Source organism: Rhinoderma darwinii, chromosome 3 (genome assembly GCF_050947455.1).
Source record: "Rhinoderma darwinii isolate aRhiDar2 chromosome 3, aRhiDar2.hap1, whole genome shotgun sequence".
In the NCBI taxonomy this organism is placed as follows: Eukaryota; Metazoa; Chordata; class Amphibia; order Anura; family Rhinodermatidae; genus Rhinoderma; species Rhinoderma darwinii.
This window is the reverse complement of record NC_134689.1, coordinates 91,000,229-91,023,637: the sequence shown is the minus strand read 5'-3', so window position 1 is coordinate 91,023,637 and position 23,409 is coordinate 91,000,229. Positions and strand designations below refer to the sequence as shown.

General features: G+C 44.4%; 1 protein-coding gene across 2 annotated transcripts in view; it reads right to left on the bottom strand.

Moving 5' to 3' along the window:
- GDF9 (growth differentiation factor 9) overlaps positions 1-22,097 on the bottom strand; it is a 32,914-nt gene extending 10,817 nt beyond the window's left edge. The window contains exon 1 of one of the 2 annotated variants that reach the window (XM_075860002.1): positions 21,950-22,097. In XM_075860002.1, coding sequence (XP_075716117.1) covers positions 21,950-22,082 — 133 coding nt within the window. In that variant the 5' untranslated portion in view covers positions 22,083-22,097. Of the gene's footprint in view, positions 1-16,679; positions 16,760-21,949 lie in introns of those variants that run through there. The other variant, XM_075860003.1, reaches the window with a different exon arrangement.
- Positions 22,098-23,409: the final 1,312 nt, after the last annotated feature.

The following is a 23,409-nucleotide window of genomic DNA, read 5'->3' as shown; positions in this document are numbered from 1 at the left end:
CCCTGTATATAGCCCCCCTGTACATATAGTCCACCCCTGTATATAGTGCTCCACAGATAGTCCACCCCTGTATATAGTGCTCCACATATAGCCCACCCCTGTATATAGTGCTCCACATATAGCCCACCCCTGTATATAGTGCTCCACATATAGTCCACCGCTGTATATAGTGTTTCACAGCCCCCCTGTACATATAGTCCACCCCTGTATATAGTGCTCCACTAGATAGCCCACCCCTGTATACAGGGGATAGGTAAAAGCATTCCCAAGTTATTACCACAAAGTTATACATGTCATATTTGAAAAAATAATGTGTCCACAAGGCGAAAACAGGCTGTGTCCTAAAGGGGTTAAAGTCCCCTAGTGGGACAAAAATATGCATAAAAAAAAAGTTGGAAAAAATGTGGAATAAAAAAAATTAACTACAAAAGCCGCTTTTTTTCCTATAGTCATTTATTAGAGAAAAATTGAACATTAAAAAAAAATTACACATATTTGGTATTACCGCGTTAGTGAAGACCCAAATTATAACATTCATTTTCCTGCACGATGAACGCAAAGAAAGATAAAATGCCACAATCGCTGTTCACCACCCCTGCTAAAATATAGAATAAAAAGTTATCAAATACTCGCATATACCCCGAAACACCAATAAAAACTAGAAACCGTCCTGCAAAAAGCAAGCCCTTACACAGCTTTGACTGAAAAAAACAAAACAAAAAACACGCAAAAAATAAATTTTACAAAAAGAAACAAACAAAAAACGCACTACATATGTATGGTATCCCCGTAAAATCGCATTGACCCGCAGAATATAGTAAAATTATTATTTATAGCCTATGGTGAACGCGGTCAAAAAAAAAAAAAAAGTGCAGTATAGAGAGAAGGGACAGCCCTTTCCGAGGTAAAAGTAAAAGAAATTCATACTTACCCGGCCGCTGCCTTGATGACGCGTCCCTCTCGACATCCAGCCCGACCTCCCTGGATGACGCGGCAGTCCATGTGACCGTTGCAGCGGTCACATGGGCTGAAACGTCATCCCGGGAGGCTGGACTGGGAGAAGCAGGGAGTTCTGGGTAAGTATGAACGTTTTATTTTATTTTTATTTTTTTTACAGGTTGATCTATATTGTGATCAGTAGTTTCTGTCCACGGTGCTGAGAGTTACTGCCGATCGTTACCGATAACTTTCAGCACCCTGGACAGTGACTATTTACGGACGTCGCCTAGAAACGCTCCTGTAATTACGGGTGCAAACACGTAGTCACCCATAATTACGGGAGCCCCATAGACTTCTATGGGCCTGCCCGTGCCGGCCTGAAATAGGACATGTTCTATATTTTTCAACGGCACGGGCACCTTCCCGTAAGCATACGGGGAGGTACCCAAGGCCAATAGAAGTCCATGGACCCGTAAAAACGTGCTGTAATTAGGAGCGTGTGCATGGGGCACAGTAACACAACTTTTTAATCAGTTATTATGTACCAATAAAAACTACAGCATGTCCTGCAAAAACTAAGCCCAAACACTGCTCAATTGACCAAAAAAATAAATAAAAATGCGTTCTGGCTCCCGGAATGTCGTGAAAGAAAAACTAATTTTTTTTTTTTTTTTTAAAACAAAAATTGTACACACACCCCCAGATGTAAAAAAAAAAAAAAAAAAAAAAAAAAAAACCAAGGAACAATGGAGAAAGCAGCTTTTCCCAATTTCAGACCGCAAATAATTTTTCAGTTCACCAGTACATTATATGTTACTTTAAATGGCGTTAGGGCTTGTTTTTTACAGGAGGAGTTGAAGATTCTAACTCTACTCCATTGACAGAAAAAATGAAATAAATAAAAAGTTATGGCTTTTGGAAGGTGGGGAGTGAAAAAGAAAAAGCAAAAAAATTGATCAGTCCTGAAAGGGTTAATTTCTCATAAAAACCATTTATGACCACATGTGGGGTATTACCATACTCGGGAGAAATTGCTTTACAAACAAACGTTGGTGCTTTTTCTCGCTTTCGTGAAAATTGAAAAAAAATGCAACATTTTATTGGGAAAAAAACTTTGATATTCATTTTCACAGCCTAACTAATTCTGCAAGAGACCTGTGGTGTCTAAATGGCCACTATACTCCTAGATAGATTCCTTGCAGGGTGTAGTTTCCAAAATGGGGTCACTTTTGGGGTGTTTCTACTGTTTTGGTCCCTCACAGGCTTTGCAAATGCGTCGACACCCGAAAAACATTCCAGCTAAATTTGAGCCCGAAAAGCCAAAATAGCACTCCTTCCTTTTAATCCCTGCTATGTGTACAAACAGCAGTGTATGACCATGTTTCGGGTATTGCCATCAGGAGAAATCGCTTTACAAATCAGGGGGGGGGGGGGGCTTTATGTCCTTTATTCCTTGTAAAAATTCTGTTTTTCCAGAAATTGATTTTTATTTTCAGACTTATACCAATAAATTCAGCAAAAAAACTTGGGGTCAAGATGCTAACGATAGCCCTAGATAAATTCCTTGGTGGGTGTAGTTTCCAAAATAGGGTCACTTTGTGGTTTCTACTGTCTTGGCACCACAAGACCTCTTCAAACCTGACATGGTGCCTAGAATGTATTCTAAAAAAAAATAAGTAGGCCCCAAAATCCACTAGGTGCTCCTTTGCTTCTGAGGCCTGTATTTCAGTCCATTACCACACTAGGGCCACTTGTGTGATATTTCTAAAAACTGCAGAGTCTGGGCAGTAAATATGAAGTTGCGTTTCTCTGGTAAAACCGGAGTTCCAAAAAAAATTTAATTACAAATGAATGTTGCCAAAACAAAAATGAAGTTTGTAAATCTTTGCTTTACTACCTGTGATACGCAAAAAAGGGTTAAGAAACAGTCTGAATGTCGTTTAATACTTTGAGGGGTGCAGTTTTTAAATTGTGATTTATGGGATTTAATATATAAAAAGGTCCTCAAAGCCACTTTAGAACTGAACCCTAAAATAATAAAAATTGCCTTTTAAAAAAACTTGAACATTTGAGAAATTGCTCCTAAAGTTGTAAGCCTTGTAACGTCCTAGAAAAATAAAAGGACGTTCAAAAAAAACTATGCAAATAAAAGTAGAAATATAAGAAATGTAAACGAGTGACTATTTTGTGTGGTATTCCTATCCGTTTTACAAGCAGATACATTTAAATTTAGAAAAAGTGCTAATTTTTGCAAATACTAAAAATTTGGGTTAGTCACAAATAAATATGGAATTTAAAAAAAACCACATTTTTTTCCACTAACAAAGTACAGTGTCACGAGAAAACAAATCTCAGAATCACCTGGATAGGTAACAGCATTCCCAAGTTATTACCACAAAGTAACATGTCGGATTTGAACAAAGGCCAACACATGCTCAGCCTTGAAGGGGTTAAGTCACTGGTACTGCAGTGACACCTAGTGGATGCAGATAACATTGCAGCCATACAGATGTAGACAAAACAGAAGTCACCACTCCACACAAGAGGGAACACAGAATGTAGGCATCAACAAACATGGAATATGCAAACGGAAGACCGTTCAATTAAAGGGGCAGCATCATCCCCTTACAGTTTTATATCTATGCCAAGATATGATCTCTGAGTTACAACCTGTAGTGGGCGATTGTCTTGTCTATTTTGGTCTTTGTCTGGGGGCCACACAGAACAGCTGCATTCTTCTAACGAAATAAATGAAGTTCCATCATAAGATGGGAGCTCCGTTCTCAGAGAGCATTGTAGATATGTAGTTTTACCTAGAGTACTCCTTTAAATGGGTATTCCCATCTGAGGGTATGTGCACACACACTAATTACGGCCGTAATTGACGGACGTATTTCGGCCGCAAGTCCCGGACCGAACACAGTGCAGGGAGCCGGGCTCCTAGCATCATACTTATGTACGATGCTAGGAGTCCCTGCCTCTCCGTGGAACTACTGTCCCGTACTGAAAACATGATTACAGTACGGGACAGTTGTCCTGCAGCAAGGCAGGGACTCCTAGCATCGTACATAAGTATGATGCTAGGAGCCCGGCTCCCTGCACTGTGTTCGGTCCGGGACTTGCGGCCGAAATAGTCCATCAATTACGGACATAATTAGTGTGTGTGCACATACTCTGAGACATTTATTGCAGATTTCCTAAGTGACCCAACAATGCAGCACAAGCAGCCGGGGCGTCACTAAGGCTGGGTTGACACACTATTTACAGACGTAATTCGGGCGTTTTTGCATTGAATTACATCCGAAAATGCGGCTCAAAAGCATTGGCAGACATTTGCCCATTCATTTGAATGGTTTTTACGATGTTCTGTGCAGACGGTCATTTTTTTTACGCGCCGCTGTCAAAAAGCGGCGCGTAAAAAAAGCCGCCCGCTTCAAAGAAGTGCCTGTCACTTCTTCAGATGTAAACGGAGCCATTTTCCATGGAAAAACAGCTCCAATTACGTCCGTAATGGACGCAGCGAAAAACGCCTGCACATGCCATTACGTCTGAAATTCCGGAGCGGTTTTCTCCTGAAAACAGCACCGTAATTTCAGCCGTAATGGACGCTGCCGTGTGAACATACCCTCAGGGCTTAAAATGTCAGGGAAAATAGCCCCAATACATATGTGTCCGCCCAAAAAAAAAAAAAAATGTGTGTATAGGAGACAGAATAGCATATCTATAGCACTACGACCCTATAAAACTATGGATAGGATTAGATACATTGGCTCAGCAGACAGTATCACACATGATAGTATTAGATACAGGGCTCAGCTCGCTGACATTGCGGCTCCAGCGCTGGACCCAGGAAAGGTAAGAATAATAATTTTGCTTCTTTATGTGTTACTGATTATTTTTGTGTGTTTGTTTTTTTTACAGGTTCGGTTGTTGGACTTCGGATTCGAGGACTTCAATGATGGCGGTTTTTTTATTCTCAATAAAATGGTTAATGGGGGTTGTGTTTTTTTATTTCAATAAAATATTTTTTCTATGTGCTTGTATCTTTTTAAACTTTATTATCACCACCTTAGTAATGGCCGCTGGCTGATTGACAACCTCCATTACTAAAGGCGGGGCTTAATGTTAGCAGGTGCAGAGGCCAACACTAACCCCCATTATTACCCCGGTACCCCCCGCCACCAGGGGTGCTGGGAAGAGCCGGGTACGAACCAGTACCCGTCCATCTGTAGTGACGGGCAGGCACCGGGGTGGCCGCAGGCTGGTAGTATTAGGCTGGGGAAGGCCAAAAATAGTGGCCCCTACCACCCTGGTAATGCTGCTGCTGTGTTGTATCTGGCTGGTTATGAAAATTGGGGGGGGATCAGACATCGTTCTTTCCAATAATATTTTTATGTTTTTTTTTAAATGACCTGGGGTCCCCCCCATTTTTCATAACCAGCTAGATACAATAAAGCAGCAGCCTAGCATTACCAGGGGGGGGGGGGGAAGGGCCACTGTATCTGGCCTTTCCCCTCCTGATAATACCAGCCTGCGGCCACCCCAGTGGCCGACCGTCACTACAGATGGTCAGGTACTGGATCGTACCCGGCTCTTCCCAGCACCCCTGGTGGCGGTGGGTACCGGGGTAATAATGGGGGTTAGTGTTAGCCTCTGCACCGGCTAACACTAAGCCCCGCCTTAGCAATGGATACTGTCAGCCGGCGGCCATTACTAAGGCGGAAGTAATATAGTTAAAAAAAACAAAAAAAAACACGACATAGAAAAAATATTTTATTTAAATAAAAATAAAAAACCCACACAACCCTCATTAACCATTTTATTGATAATAAAAAAAAAAAAGCAGTCATCGAAGTAGTCCTGGAATCCACCGTAGTCCAACGACCGAACCTGTAAGAAAACACACCAGAAAAACGATTAGTAACACGTGTTAGGCTTAGCTACAGGGCCCATGTGCGATACTGTCTGTGGGACCCTGTATCTAAGCCTACCACAACGTAGGCTTAGATAGAGGGTCCAGCAGACAGTAATCTTATACAGTATAAGATTACTGTGTGCTGGGGCCCTGTATCTAAACCTACAGCATGGTAGGCTTATATACAGGGCCCATCAAACAGGATCACACATGGGCCATGTATCTAAGCCTACCATCTGATTGGCTTAGATACAGGGCCCAGCAGACAGCATCACACAATCTGTGATCCGGTCTCATGGGCCTCCTAAGCCTGCTACATCGTAGGCTTAGGGGTTGTGCAGTCCCTAAACATTGATGGCCTATCCACAGGATAGGCCATCAATAGCTGATGTGTCTCCCGGGACACGCAAATCAGCTGTTTTGAAGGGGCCGCAGCACTCATACGAGAGCTGCTTCCCCTTCATTTCACTACTCGCTCACACTGTGAATCGCCGACACTGATTCACAGTGTGACCGGAATGAAGTGACCGGAATGAAGGTGAGCAGCTCTCGTACGAGTGCTGCGGCCCCTTCAAAACAGCTGATTGGCGGGTCCCGGGAGTCGGACCCCGCCAGTCAGGGCTAATCTTACCTTCCTCTTCAGCCACGGCGGTAGTTCGGTCGTCTCGATGCTGTGCGCGGCGCATAGCGCTGTGACGTCAGGACCTCCGCTGTGATCCGGAACTAGGAAGGTAAGTACAGTCTGTTACTATAGTAACAGGGGCCCGCGGCCCGAGATACTATAGTAACTTTTTATTGATTTGGTGCGGGGGGCTGTGGGCCCCCCTGGCTTCGGGGCCGGTCGCAATTGCGACCCCTACAGCTACGCCAGTGCCTAGCCCTTTAACCCCTTAGTGACCACTAATACACCTTTTTACGTCGGTCACTAATGGGCTTTAGGCTAGGCTGACGCCCTTTCACGTCAGCCTAGTCTAAGTCCTGCACGGGTCTCCCGTGCAGGCAGGAGCCGGGGCTCTGCTGTCTGATGACAGCTGGGCTCCTGCTCCAACGCCCGCGATCGAAGTTTACTTCGATCGCGGCCGTTTAACCAGTTAAATGCCGCCGTCAATAGCGACCGCGGCATTTAACTTTGTTTACAGAGGGAGTGCGCTCCCTCTGTCACCCATCGGCGGCCCGCGAATGCAATCGCGGGTCTCCGATGGGGTATCATGGCAGCCGGGGGCCTGATAAATGCCCCCAGGTCTGCCTTGGACATGTGCCTGTTAGGACGCGCCGGTGGCACGTCCTAACAGATTGCCTGTCAGATTTACACTGACAGGCAATAATGCTCTGGTATACGAAGTATACCAGAGCATTATAGCAGCGATCGGAAGATCGCACAGTAAAGTCCCCTAGTGGGACTAATAAAATAAGTCATCAAAGTGAAATAAAGATTATTAATAAAAAGTACAGTAAAAAAAAATAAATAAAACCATTTTTTTCCATAAAAAGTAGTTTAGTAAAAGTGTAAAAAAAAAAAAAAAAAAAAGTACACATGTGTAGTATCGCCGCGACCGTAATGACTCCATTAATAAAGTTCATATGTAATTTAAACCGCAAAGTGAACACCGTAAAAAAAAAAAAAAAAAAAAGCAAAAAACCATGGCGAAATTGCAATTTTTTTCCATTGCCCCCCAAAAAAGTCATAATAAAAATGAATCAATAAGTCCCATGCACCCCAAAACAGTACCATTCAAAACTACGTCTTGTCCCGCAGAAAACAAGCCCAAAAAATCACTACATTGATGGAAAAATAAAATTACGGCTCTTGGAAAGAGACGATGCAAAAGCAAATAATTTTAGTTCAAAAGTGTTTTTATTGTGCAAAAGTCGTAAAACATAAAAAACCTCTACATATGTGGTATCGCCGTAATCGTACCGACCCATAGAATAAAGGTAACATGTTATTTACGTCGCATAGTGAACGGTGTCAATTTAAAAACGCATAGAACAATGGCGGAATTTCAGTTTTTTTTATAATCCCCCCCAAAAAGTTTAATAAAAGTTAATATAAAAATTATATGTACCCAAAAATGGTGCTATTAAAAAGCACAACTAATCCCGCAAAAAACAAGTCCTCATACAGCTATGTAGACGAAAAAATAAAAAAGTTATAGCTCTTTGAATGCGACTATAGAAAAACGAATAAAATAGCTTGGTCATTAGGGCCTAAAATGGGCTGGTCACTAAGGGGTTAACCCCTTCCTTCTGCAGCCCCTTTTGACCTTCCTGACAGCCTTATTTTTCAAATCTGAAGCGTCACTTTATGTGGCAATGACTTTGGAAAACTTTCACCTATCCAAGCGATTCAGAAATTGTGCTTTACGTTCAAAGTAAAATTTGGTTGATACATTTATTGCTTATTTGGAAAAAACACCAAGATAGAGAATTTACAAAAATTTGCCTGAAATTTTAATGTATCTGCTTGTAAAACACAGCGATACCACATAAAATAGTTACTATTTACAATTGCATTGTACAATGCATTGCATTGTTTTTTGAAAACTTATTTTTCTAGGAGTTTAGCAGCAATTTCTCACATTTTCAATTAAATTTCAAAACCGTATTTTTTTTTAGGGACTAGTTCAGTTCTGAAGTGGCTTTTAGGGGCCATACATTAGAAACACACATCAACCCATTTTAAAAAAAAATGCACCCCTCAAAGTATTTACCAGCATTTAGAAAGTTTACCCCTTGAAACAAAGTGGAGGTGAAGTTAAAAAAATGTCGCTAAAAATTCCATTCTAATCAATGTTTAACTTTAACACAGAAGATTTACCATACAAACAAATCAATATTTATTGCTCAGATTCTGTAGTTTTTAGAAATACCCCACATGCCCTAGTGTGCTACTGGACTAACACAAGCCTTAGAAGCAAAGGAGCACCTAGAGGATTTTGGGGCCTCCTTTTTATATTAGATTATATTTTAGGCACCTTGTCAGGTTTGAAGAGGTCTTGTGGTTCCAAAACAAAACCACCCCAAAAAAGACCCCATTTTGGAAACTACGCCCCACAAGGAATTCATCTAGGGGTGTAGTGAGCATTTTGACAGACAGGTGTTTCATAAATTTCATGGGCCTTGAAGATGAAAAATTATTTTTCCAATAATGTGTAGAATTCTCATTTTCCCAATGACTAAAAGGAGACAACTCCCCCCAACATTTGTAAAGCAATTTCTCCTGAGCCATTTGGAGCAAGGATTTTGCTGAATTGGTTTATGGTCGCCATGACGCTTTGAAATAGGTCAAATAAATGATCCAATTAACAATCCATGGATGCGTGAAACTGAAGAATTCCTTTATGCACAGACCAGGTTTGTAAAGGAAGGGTGTCACACTGATAAGTGGCGTCTCCTCTTCAACTTTCGTAACACACTTTGCACCTTTTTTGGGTCCTTCCTTTTTACTAGTGGAGGGCTTATTTACTGGGAAAGTGTTGCCCTGGTACAATACGTGAACAATCTCTTCTAGAATACTGGGACCCTCCCCTTCCTGGTTCTCAAATACAAGGGTCATCAAACACCTCTTGAAAGTGAAGGAATGTCCCAGGTTGGCCTGCACATTGTGTTATCCCAAACATTATACATTGCCACCTGTACAAAGTGCACAGACAGCTTTATTTTCCGCATGGCACTGTACGGCTCCAATACTTAATCAGAGAGATGAACCCCTTCCATGCACTTACAGTGAAGGAAATAAGTATTTGATCCCTTGCTGATTTTGTAAGTTTGCCCACTGTCAAAGTCATGAACAGTCTAGAATTTTTAGGCTAGGTAAAATTTTACCAGTGAGAGATAGATTATATATAAAAAAAAACAAAAAACAGAAAATCACATTGTCAAAATTATATATATTTATTTGCATTGTGCACAGAGAAATAAGTATTTGATCCCCTACCAACCATTAAGAGTTCAGCCTCCTCCAGACCAGTTACACACTCCAAATCAACTTGGTGCCTGCATTAAAGACAGCTGTCTTACATAGTCACCTGTATAAAAGACTCCTGTCCACAGACTCAATTAATCAGTCTGACTCTATCCTCTACAACATGGGCAAGACCAAAGAGCTTTCTAAGGATGTCAGGGACAAGATCATAGACCTGCACAAAGCTGGAATGGGCTACAAAACCATAAGTAAGACGCTGGGTGAGAAGGAGACAACTGTTGGTGCAATAGTAAGAAAATGAAAGACATACAAAATGACTGTCAATCGACATCAATCTGGGGCTCCATGCAAAATCTCACCTCGTGGGGTATCCTTGATCCTGAGGAAGGTGAGAGCTCAGCCGAAAACTACACGGGGGAAACTTGTTAATGATCTCAAGGCAGCTGGGACCACAGTCACCAAGAAAACCATTGGTAACACATTACGCAGTAATGGATTAAAATCGTGCAGTGCCCGCAAGGTCCCCCTGCTCAAGAAGGCACATGTACAGGCCCGTCTGAAGTTTGCAAATGAACATCTGGATGATTCTGAGAGTGACTGGGAGAAGGTGCTGTGGTCAGATGAGACTAAAATTTAGCTCTTTGGCATTAACTCAACTCGCCGTGTTTGGAGGAAGAGAAATGCTGCCTATAACCCAAAGAACACCGTCCCCACTGTCAAGCATGGAGATGGAAACATTATGTTTTGGGGGTGTTTCTCTGCTAAGGGCACAGGACTACTTCACCGCATCAATGAGAGAATGGATGGAGCCATGTATTGTCAAATCCTGAGTGACAACCTCCTTCCCTCCACCAGGACATTAAAAATGGCTCGTGGCTGGGTCTTCCAGCACGACAATGACCCGAAACATACAGCCAAGGCAACAAAGGAGTGGCTCAAAAAGAAGCACATTAAGGTCATGGAGTGGCCTAGCCAGTCTCCAGACCTTAATCCCATCGAAAACTTATGGAGGGAGCTGAAGATCCGAGTTGCCAAGCGACAGCCTCGAAATCTTAATGATTTACAGATGATCTGCAAAGAGGAGTGGGCCAAAATTCCATCTAACATGTGTGCAAACCTCATCATCAACTACTAAAAAGTCTGACTGCCGTGCTTGCCAACAAGGGTTTTGCCACCAAGTATTAAGTCTTGTTTGCCGAAGGGATCAAATACTTATTTCTCTGTGCACAATGCAAATAAATATATATAAAATTTTGACAGTGATTTTCTGTTTTTTTTTTTTTTATATAATCCATCTCTCACTGGTAAAATTAACCTAGCCTAAAAATTCTAGACTGTTCATGTCTTTGACAGTGGGCAAACTTACAAAATCAGCAAGGGATCAAATACTTATTTCCTTCACTGTATAGCCTAGGAGGCAATCTGGCTTTGGGGTCATTTACTACCTCTGACAGGAACAGGGGTGCTGCAGTAACAGTGTATGGTGGTAAACAAAAGGTCATCCCTCTTGTTCTTGTACTTGAACAACAGTATGTTCTCGCTGTTTAGTACCCTGCTTTCTCCCCTTCTTAGTGGTTGCCCAATCCGTTTAAGAGAGGACTCTAGTTTTTGTGCACGGTGCCGCATGCTCCAGTACTTCTGGTAGAGAGGCACTTAAAAAATAGTGTGATAATGTGTAACCTTTATACCAGCAAGGCCTTATTCACACAAACATGTTATACATCTGTGTGACGGAAGTCAAAATAATGGCCGTCACACGGACCTACACTACCGTTCAAAAGTTTGGGGTCACCCAGACAATTTTGTGTTTTCCATGAAAACTCACTTCTATTTATCAAATGAGTTGCAAAATGACTAGAAAATATAGTCCAGACATTGACAAGGTTAGAAATAATGATTTTTATTTGAAATAAGAATTTTCTCCTTCAAACTTTGCTTTCGTCAAAGAGTGCTCCATTTGCAGCAATTACAGCATTGCAGACCTTTGGCATTCTAGCTGTTAATTTGCTGAGGTAAATCGGGAGAAATTTCACCCCATGCTTTTAGAAGGCCCTCCCACAAGTTGGATTGGCTTGATGGGCATTTCTTGCGTACCATACGGTCAAGCTGCTCCCACAACAGCTCTATGGGGTTGAGATCTGGTGACTGCGCTGGCCACTCCATTACAGATAGAATACCAGCTGCCTGCTTCTTCCCTAAATAGTTCTTGCATAATTTGGAGGTGTGCTTTGGGTCATTGTCCTGTTGTAGGATGAAATTGGCTCCAATGAAGCGCTGTCCACAGGGTATGGCATTGCAAAATGGAGTGATAGCCTTCCTTACTCAAAATTCCTTTTACCTTGTACAAATCTCCCACTTTACCAGCACCAAAGCAACCCCAGACCATCACATTACCTCCACCATGCTTGACAGATGGCGTCAGGCACTCTTCCAGCATCGTTTCAGTTGTTCTGCGTCTCACAAATGTTCTTCTGTGTGATCCAAACACCTCAAACTTCGATTCGTCTGTCCATTACACTTTTTTCCAATCTTCCTCTGTCCAATGTCTGTGTGCTTTTGCCCATATTAATCTTTTCCTTTTATTAGCCAGTCTCAGATATGGCTTTTTCTTTGCCACTCTGCCCTGAAGGCCAGCATCCCGGAGTCGCCTCTTCACTGTAAATGTTGGCGTTTTGCGGGTACTATTTAATGAAGCTGCCAGTTGAGGACCTGTGAGGCGTCTATTTCTCAAACTAGAGACTCTAATGTACTTGTCTTGTTGTTCAGTTGTGCAGCGGGGCCTCCAACTTCTCTTTCTACTCAGGTTAGAGCCTGTGTGTGCTGTCCTCTGAAGATTTCCTACAACGGTGTGTACTACTCCCTTCAGTTTCTTGGCAATTTCTCGCATGGAATAGCCTTCATTTCTAAGAACAAGAACAGACTGTCGAGTTTCACATGAAAGCTCTCTTTTTCTAGCCATTTTGAGAGTTTAATCGAACCCACAAATGTAATGCTCCAGATTTTCAACTAGCTCAAAGGAAGGTCAGTTTTATAGCTCCTCTAAACAGCAAAACTGTATACAGCAGTGCTAACATAATTACACAAGGGTTTTCAAGTGTTTTCTAATCATCTATTAGCCTTCTAACACAGTTAGCAAACACAATGTACCATTAGAACACTGGAGTGATGGTTGCTGGAAATGGGCCTCTATACACCTATGTAGATATTGCATTAAAAACCAGACGTTTGCAGCTAGAATAGTCATTTAGCACATTAACAATGTATAGTGTATTTCTGATTAATTAAATTTTATCTTCATTGAAAAAAAACTGTGCTTTTCTTTCAAAAATAAGGAAATTTCTAGGTGACCCTAAACTTTTGAACGGTAGTGTATGTTGACCCATTCTTTTCTATGGCTCCATGCACACTACCTTGATTTACACGGATCGGTGCACGTGCTGCAAATCCGGACCGCAAAAACTCAGGACAAGTCACAGATTCCCCAATACTGGTGAAATGTTGTGGATCCTTGAGTCCGGATGAGACACGTATGCACAACAAGGGTTTTTTGCAGACCTACAGACCCATGGTATTGCGCACAGCAAAACAAATATGGTCGTGTGCATGAGGCCTTAGGCCCCCACGCACATGGCCATATTTCTCATCCGTGATTATGGACCCATTCATTTCTATGGGCTACACACACACACTTTTCCTTATTTTTACAGATGTCTGCAGGGCCGCCCTTAGGGGTGTGTGATCTGTGCCATTGCACAGGGCGCATCACTCTATCAGCGCTGCGCTAGCTCCCTTCCCCTGATTGTGTTTCAGAAGCGCCCGGGCGCTTCTCTCAGTGGCGTTGCTACCGCTGTAGGTGCCATAGTGGCTGCTAGCGTCGACGCCGGGCATGAAAGGGCCCGTCGGAACAGACCCCCCCCATGGGCTGCGGCGCTGCTAGCAGCCGCTGTGGCTGTTCTAGCGGTAGGGACGCCACATTCAATAGTATCTGCGTCCTTAGGACGCAGATGCTATTGAACACTATAGAAGGGAGATAACTCCCTGCTCTGCTATCTACTAGTGCCACTGTAGCTCCCTGGATGGAGCGCTTGATGTCTGTCCATATATGAACAATGACGTCAGGGGCAACTCCTGACGCGGAATCCCCGTCCACAGCGTTGCCGACGCAGTGGCCGGTGATTCGGCACCAGGAGATCCCCCTGATGTCACTGTACATAAACGGACCAAGATGTCAGGGGCTTCTCCTGGAGTGAACCCCCGTCACAGCGTCGGCAACGCTGTGGATGGGGATTCCGCTTCAGGTGTTGCCCCTGATGTCACAGTCCATATATGGACAGAGACAACAAGCGCTCCATCCAGGAGCAGAATTCCTGGCCACAGGGGATTTTGCACCTTAGGCCCCATGCACACAGCCGTACTTTTTATCTGTAATTACAGACCATATTTACAGACCCATTCATTTCTATAGGCTATGGACACCTTTCCGTATTTTTACGGATGGGTGTCCGTGCCGCAAAAATTATAGAACGTCCTTTTTTAGTCCGTACTTACGGTGTGGACTCTATAGAAATCTATGGGCACTTGCTTAATTATGGACGGCTACGGTTGTGCATCCGTAGCCATTTGTAATTACAGAAGCGTTGCTATGCAATGCCAGGGGATTACCCAACATTCCTCACAGTTTGTTTTGTGGATCCGCAAATACAGAAGCATTTAGGGATGTCAGGATACCAGAATTTGGACTTTGATACCGATTCTTCACGTAGTATTGCGATACTCTATACCAAAACTATACTTTTGCAACAATTTAAAAAAAAAAAAGTTCTTCCATTTTCTGATGTGGGGCGCGTGGTGTAATGAATTTTGAACCTCCACGTGCCTCACATTAATAGTAATTAACCCAATCATGTTCCTCAGTCATAATGGACAACATTGGGTTAATGTGTGAGGTACATGATCGGGTTAATTACTATTAATGTGAGGCGTATGGAGGTTCAAAATTCATAATACCTCGTGCCTCACATTAATAAAGTGAAAGAAAGTAGATTTTTATTTTATAACAACGTAAACATGGATGCTATAAATGTGTTATTACGGTTGCAACGCTACTGAATGTGTACATTTTATGTGTCGAGACTTATTTTAATGTTTATTGTAATGTGTGTGTTTTTATTTAACAGTTAATTTTTTTACTTTTAAACTTTAATGTACTATCATTTATCTATATACAGATAGTACGCAGGCAGTTGTTAGGACATACCATGTTTCCTGTTAGGGCATACTTGGGTGAGACAGCTCTGGGGTCCTTCAATGGACCCTGGGCTCTCTGCCCATATATGGTATGGCCCTCGATCGAGTCTCAGGAGTTCCCTGTGATGCGAGCCGAAGGGCATCTCCCCTAAATGCTGCGGTCAGCTTTGAGTGCAGGATTTAGGGGAATAACAGCGGCGATGAGGTTTCTCTGCCACAGGGCTGCGGCTGTGTAATACAGCCATTGCCCCACTCCTGACAACAAAAGTGCGCACGCGGTCAGCATTAGGTGATGCGGCCGGCGCTGCACTAATGAGCGTCAGGGCAGGCACAGAACATGGGGGTGTTTTGCGGTGCGACCACCATGTTCTCTCTTCAGTGCCGCCGCCCATTAGTGAAGCGCTGGTTGCATCACATCATGCTGACCGCGCGCGCACTTCTCAGGAGCAGGGCAATGGTTGTATTACACAACCGCAGCCCCGCTCTCATAGTCATGTATTACTATATTAAGCTGTGTGGCTGCACAGCTTAGTATCGAAATACACAAAACAGTATTGAACAGTTTGAGGGTGCACGGTATCACTACGGACCGTATTTACAGACACCCTTCCGTATATGCAGAGGACTATAAATTACTACCGTTCCGCATTTACGGATGGATAAAAAGCTACAGCCGAGTGCCTCAGTGTATTTTAACACAGTAACCGCTTCCCTCTTTGTCATATGTATTTTGCGGGAAGTGCTAGCTTTCCATGACATACTTACGACAAATGTCGGGAAGGAGTTAAGCTACTGGTAATGGGCCCTGTTCTTCGACCGTGCGGCAGCAATTTACTTAGTATACCAACGTGGCACTCACCACACACACAGCTCCCCCTTTCCCCTTTTTATTCAACCCTCCCAAACATGCTGAACCCTTGACTGTGCATTGCAACCAGGGCCGGCCTTAGGTGTGCAGCGTGTGCCATTGCACAGGGCGCATCACTCCAGCAGGTGGAAGGGGGTGCTGCGCTGGCTCCCTTCCCCTGCTTGTTTCAGCAGCGCCCGGGCCTGGCGACTCAGCAGCCGCCTGGGCGCTTCCTCACTCCGTTGCGTCGCTACCGCTGTAGCAGTCATAGCGGCTGCTAGCGGTGACACCGGGCACAAGTGCCGCACGTCGGGATAGCCCCCCCCACGGACGGCGGGCCCGCTAGCGACGCCACTATAGCAGAGCAGGGAGGTATCTTCCTGCTCTGCATATAAAGAAAAAAAAAGGAGGAAAAGGGATTTGTGAGGAAAAGGGCAAGAAGCATTAGGATCAAAGGATCTCATGATAAAGAGATGTAGGACCAGCTTGGAATGGTATGTTATACCTAACAGGGATAGGGTGAACGGTCCTTCATTAAGAACACCCTATTATGTTAGCAAATCCCATTTGGCGTGTGTCACCCCTAGAAGAAGCTGACTGACGTCAGTGAAACGCACGTCGGGACGAATCTGGCTCTAGTTCAGGGTTAGCACAATCTAGGGAAAGGTTAGGGTGTCATTGTAGATCCATAGTTTCATGCTATTACCTGTGAGTGAGTAAAATTTCAGCTGGGCATCAGCATGCTCGTAGCCGATGTGACCGCTAAGTGAGACCGGTAGCAGTGACTCATTACTGCTTTCACTTACCATCTGATGGTATGGCGGTGTGTGTATCAGATGTCAGATGATAGCCAGGCATCAGAACAAGGACGGAGCTCTGTACTCTCGGCACGAAGTGCCCAGTGAGCCGGGAGTTCGGAGCGCTCGCACTACTGAATGTGTGGATGTTATAACACCACACACACACAGCATACAGATACTTTGATGCCCTCAGTGGCTACATTAGAGCAGCAAGCACCGCCTGTATGAGAGACACTTTGCTTCAAAATAAGGAACACAGGAATAATAGTTTAAGTGAAGTCTTCTCAGACAGTAATAACTACGAACTACTAAACCCAATCTGTCATTGGGTGATGCACTCTTCGCAAAAATTGTAAGAGTGGTGTTCCCCAGGTTGTTTTCACCATATAGTGGTCTATGTTGCCAGAATTTTTTTAATAAATACTGTCATTGTTACTAATCAAATATAAAATACATACATCAAGTATAGAGACATTCAAATGTATTCACTACTGGTCACTTAAAATAATAGACTCATTGCTCATTCATAAGAGCAACAATACTGGGCTATGTAGACAATTGCCCAAGGACTTATCTGATATTTACACCATACATCATCGAGTGTAGGTCTGAGGAACATAATCGGATTGTGGCTTGATTCTAGAGCAATCCGTTAACCAATGTGGTTTGTGCCCCAGGCCAGGAAGATAAATGTTACAATCTGGTTCTGCTACTGTAAGCACCTTACTGCAGCAACTTGATCCATGTACCTTCCCTCTCTACTCCCACTTTTCTATCAATTTGGTAACACACGGCAAATGGGATTTGCTAACATAATAGGGTGTTCTTAATGAAGGACCGTTCACCCTATCCCTGTTAGGTATAACATACCATTCCAAGCTGGTCCTACATCTCTTTATCATGAGATCCTTTGATCCTAATGCTTCTTGCCCTTTTCCCCACAAATCCCTTTTCCCCCTTTTTTCTTTATATGCAGAGCAGGAAGATGCCTCCCTGCTCTGCTATAGTGGCGTCGCTAGCGGGCCCGCCATCCGTGGGGGGGCTATCCCGACGTGCGCACTGGTGCCCTTGTGCCTTGTGTCACCGCTAGCAGCCGCTATGACTGCTACAGCGGTAGCGACGCCACTGAGTGAGGAAGCGCCCAGGCGGCTGCTGAGTCGCCAGGCCCGGGCGCTGCTGAAACAAGCAGGGGAAGGTAGCCAGCGCAGCACCCTCTTCCACCTGCTGGAGTGATGCGCCCTGTGCAATGGCACACGCCACACACCTAAGGCCGGCCCTGGTTGCAATGCACAGTCAAGGGTGCAGCATGTTTGGGAGGGGTTGGATAAAAAGGGGAAAGGGGGAGCTGTGCGTGTGGTGAGTGCCACGTTGGTATACTAAGTAAATTGTTGCCGCACGGTCGAAGAACAGGGCCCGTTATCAGAAGCTTAACTCCTTCCCGACATTTGTCGTAAGTGTCATGGAAAGCTAGCGCTTCCCACAAAATACATATGACAAAGAGGGAAGCGGTTACTGTGTTAAAATACACTGAGGCACTCGGCTGTAGCTTTTTATCCATCCGTAAATGCGGAACGGTAGTAATTTATAGTCCTCTGCATATACGGAAGGGTGTCTGTAAATACGGTCTGTAGTGATACCGTGCACCCTCAAACTGTTCAATACCGTTGTTTTGTGTATTTCGATACTAAGCTGTGCGGCCACACAGCTTAATATAGTAATACATGAATGCATGAGAGCGGGGCAGCGGCTGTGTAATACAACCATTGCCCCGCTCCTGAGAAGTGCGCGCGCGGTCAGCCTGATGTGATGCGACCAGAGCTTCACTAATGGGCGGCGGCACTGAAGAGAGAACATGGTGGTCGCACTGCAAAACACCCCCATGTTCTGTCCTCTGTGCCTGCCCCTGTATCTCCCTGAAGGCGCGGAATCCCCATGTGGCCGGATGGATCCTGCATGGTGCGCTTGATGTCTCTGTCCATATATGGACTGTGACCTCATGGGCAACTTCTGAAGCGGAATCCCCGACCACAGCGTTGCAGACTCTGTCCGGGGAATCCACTCTAGGAGTAGACCTAGACTTCTCCTGGAGTGGAACGCTGTGGACGGGGATTCCACTTCAGGAGTTGCCCCTGGTGTCACTGTCAATGAGCGGAATCCCCGGCCACAGGGGGGGGGATTCCGCTCCTTCAGGTAGCTACAGTGGCGCCATCTACAGGCAGGGTGGTGCTATATACAACGGGGCCGGGTGGCTGATGGTCATTTTACTGCGAGTGGCGGGCCGATGGTCATTTTACTGCGAGTGGCGGGCCGATGGTCATTTTACTGCGAGTGGCGGGCCGATGGTCATTTTACTGCGAGTGGCGGGCCGATGGTCATTTTACTGCGAGTGGCGGGCTAATGGTCTTCAAGTGGTTTCCACCTCTGAGCTCCAATTTAAATTAATAGGAGACAGAAAATACCTGTAGCGCTTGTTTGGCGCTTCTTCGCCTGCGGCTTTTGCATTAGCTTCAACGGCTTATGAAAAAAGTAGTAGAAAAAAAAAAAAAATAAAAAGTCAAACGACGCTGTCAACTCAAAATCTGGTTCAAAATTCCTGAAGGAATTTTGAGGCACATTTTTTTTTTATGCCTTACAAAAAACGCTGTGTACCCTACAAGTGTGGTGCTTGATTTTAGCCATTTTCGGTCTTTCTCAAAACAAATTTTGGTAGGGGTGCCGTGATGGAATTTTATTTTTCCAGTGGTGCCTCAAGTCCAAAAAGGTCAGGAAGCTCTGTACTAGGCTAAGGCTATGTTCACACGGAGTATTTTGCCAAGTTTTTTTACGCGGAAACCGCGTCGCAAAAACGGCCCGAAAACGCCTCCCATTGATTTCAATGGGAGGCGTCGGCGGCTTTTTCCCGCGAGCAGTAAAACTGCCTCGCGGGAAAAAGAAGCGACATGCCCTATCTTCGGGCGTTTACGCCTCCGACCTCCCATTGACTTCAATGGGAGGCAGAGAAAGCGTATTTCACTGTGTTTTATGCCCGCGGCGCTCAATGGCCGTGGGCAAAAAATGGCGCGAAAATCGCCGCGAAAATCGGCGTGCAGGGAGAGGAAAATCTGCCTCAAAGTTCCAAACGGAATTTTGAGGCAGATATTCCTCCTGCAAAATACTCCGTGTGAACATAGACTTAAGGATCACGTCGGCCTACGCAAGGATCCCGTCGTGGAGCAGCTCAGTTAGTCGTGGGAACGGGGCCTAGGGGAGTACAATTATTTTTTTGCTCGGGGGCATTATCTACATGGGAGAGGTGGGGGGCTGTATGGCACTGTCTACAAGGAGGTGGGGGATTATGGCACTGTCTACAGGGAGGCACTATCAAGAAGGGGGGGGCTGTGTGTAGCAGCCAGGGGAGGGGGTGCATTATACTGTGTGGGGGGCCACTAGGTGGATATTATACTGTGTAGGGGGTACTACAGGGGGCATAATACTGTGTGGGCAAAATTACAAGACAAAACACTGTCCTTGAAGGGGTTCTAATATATGCGATATTATTAATATACTGTATGGGGGCACTAAAGGGGCATTATACTGTCTGGGAGCACTATATAGGGCATTATACATTTTTATGGGACTTTTTAGGATGGGGGTGGAGCGCTGAAAGATAATTTTGCACGGGGCACCATCTATCCTAAGGCCGACCCTGGTTGCAAAAACTAAAGTGCCGCTTCACCCTGCCCTCCCTCTACACAGGCTTCCCACCATCATCCAGTGTGAGAACGGTGTCTTTGTTATGATGCACAGCGGAACTGCCATGATGCCCCTTCTCAGCTCAGGAGCACGCAGTCCTTTCACCACTGCCATAGCGTCCAAACAAATAAATGAACTCTGGGAGGGAAAAAAGACATTGACACCACTCACAGGGTGGTGAACTACAAGTCACATCAGGACACGCACACACACACACGGTGATTCCATAAGGATTAGTAGCACACTTTACATGCAGCTTTCTACATTGTAGTTAATTGGAGTTAAAAACAAAATGCTAGACTATAATGGGTTCAAATAGAACTAAAGTGGTTATGCTCCACTGACATTTTCCCTTCTGATTTCTGTCAGCTACAGCGTCATCATGGAGACCTTATGTTCAAATTACCACCCATATGGATGTACAGTGAATCCTCCCCAGGAGACCAACTCAGAGGACTGCACCCATAAAAGACCACCATTTGGGTGGTGACCATGTATTTCCCTATTTAAATCCAAAGTCTCCATGTCAACACTGCATCTGACATGAATCAGGAGGGGGAAAGAATCGGAACCAAAGGGTGAGAACAAACGGAGTGGCAGCCGCACGCTGCTGAAATCATTCCTACATCTGGTGGCAAATGGCAGCACAATTGCGCAGTTAATGGTGCAGTCATTTGCCAACGCACGGGCGCCTGGTTTCAGCCACCACTCTATGTTTTCACACGACAGATTCATGAGGAAAACTGATGCGAAATTGGCAGTGAATCCGCAGCAGAAATTCTAGACTGACCATCGTAATACCACTGCAGTTTTGTAGTTAGCCATGTTTCTGCATGCAGATTAGTCTTATTCAATGCGGAAAATCTGTGTGCGTTACCTGGCAGCTTTCAGGCCACTAACTGAAATTTCCACCCCGGGGCTGATTCTCTTTGAAGACAATAGAAGGCTTTTGAAAAAGTTTTGTTTCCCCCACACGGATTCTGACAATCATTGGCATCAATGTGAAAATTCTGCCTTGTGAACAGGACCCAAGAGTAGTGCAGACCATCTTTGAGCCTGTACTATCAAGTGACCATACATCAGCAAAGCAGTAAGACATTAGGAAATATCTATTAAGCACTTTGTGGCATAGAAGTCACAATTTGCACAGAAACACACACCTTTTTGAGACACTTTTTAAAATGGTCTAGTAAAGTACAAAAAGTTTTTAAAAAGAAGTTACATTTAGCACACTGCAAGTACGCCAGTGCTTTTGGCACATTCTGCTTAGTCCCCACCCCCCGAACATACGCACAGTCCCATTACAGGTTTTGTAAAGGTGTACTTTTTTGTCCTGCACGCTCAGCACCTTTAAGGATATATTCACACGGAATGGTCCAGTCACGGTTTTTCACTAACAATCACTGTAATAAACAGCGATTTGACCACACAGCGGAAGTACACCCCTAGGATCGGTGACACCACATTTTTGAAGAACGACCTGCGCATACGGCAGGAAAGAGTAACGGTACGGTACTGTAATGATAGATTATTTTAATACTGACCTCTGGTCTCCAGCTTCGAGCCTGGTTTACACTCGGTCTTTGGAGTGAACAGCCGGACGGTATTATAGTCGGCATTTCTGTGGACCCTGGGTACACCCTCCTTGGTGGCGGACACCTTGTACAGTTTTTTCATGTACTTGATGGCTACTGACTGGTGAACTGGCGTTCCTTCTCTCCAGCCTGGGCGCTCGGACAGCTCCTTGAGCAAAGGAGGGAGCAGCTTAAAAGTTTGGCTGTCATACACCAGTTCTGAATCGCTTGAAGAGGTGAGCAGCCAGGTGGAACAGTACAACATGGCCAGAAAAAGTGTCACAGCCATTCCTTGGAGCTGTAGTTTCCTATCCAAATCCCTCCATGTCAATTAGCAGACTGCGCCAGGGAGGATGTTCTGCTGCTTATTCCCTTAAATGAGCTTCAGCTGCTTTTTCCTTAACCCTTTATCTGCTGGAGACTTGTGTAGCCTATATCACTTGTTTGTGCCAAACCTTTATTAACATTTTCTACTTGATGTCTTCATATTATAACCGTATATTCAATCATTCGCTCATTAGCTTGCGGAATGCTCTGCCTGGCAGATTTTTACATAGATGAGTTGATTTTTGTAAGAGATGAATACACTTCATTGTTTGAGATTTTAACCTCTTTTTTCATGCCTTGCAGTTTTTCCTCAGGACAAGGAGTTTTTTTGAAATGCAATGTTACGTATGAAACGCATCACCAGAAAAGTTAGGGTATGTTCACAAGCAAACTCAAAAACGTCTGAAAATACGGAGCTACGGACTTTTGCGGTGTTTTTTACGGCCGTTTTGGAGCTGTTTTCTATAGAGTGTATGAAAAACAGCTCCAAAAACGTCCCAAGAAGTGACCTGCACTTCTTTTTCGCGGCTATTTTTTTATGCATCCATTTTCAAAATGGCCACGTAAAAAAAACGGCCCATCGGAACAGAACGCCATTTTTCCCATTGTAATCAATGGGCAGATGTTTGGAGGCGTTCTGGCAGATTTTGCTCTGCCTGCACGCCGATTTTCGCAGCATTTTTCGGACGTAGCCATTGAGCGCCGCGGGCAAAAAACGACATGAAATACGCTTCTTCTGCCACCTATTGATGTGAATGGGAGGTCAGAAGCGTAAACGCCCGAGGGCATGTCCCTTTTTCCCGCGAGACGGTTTTTCCGCTCGCGGGAAAAGAACACCTCAATGGGAGGCATTTTCGGCCATTTTTTGGAGCCTTTTCAGATGCCGTTTCCGCGTCAAAAAACGTGTCAAAAAAAACTCAGTGTGAACTGGCCCTTACAGTGCACTTTTTAAAATTTTGACAACAGTTATCTGTCATCAAAAATGGCACCGCAAATGAGAATTTGGTACAAAAACAAGCACAGTATACACCTGGTTTGATTTGGTTTATGTCCCTCGGCAGGTTATTTTTGGTGTAGAAACTGTTGCAAGCAGCAACAATTAG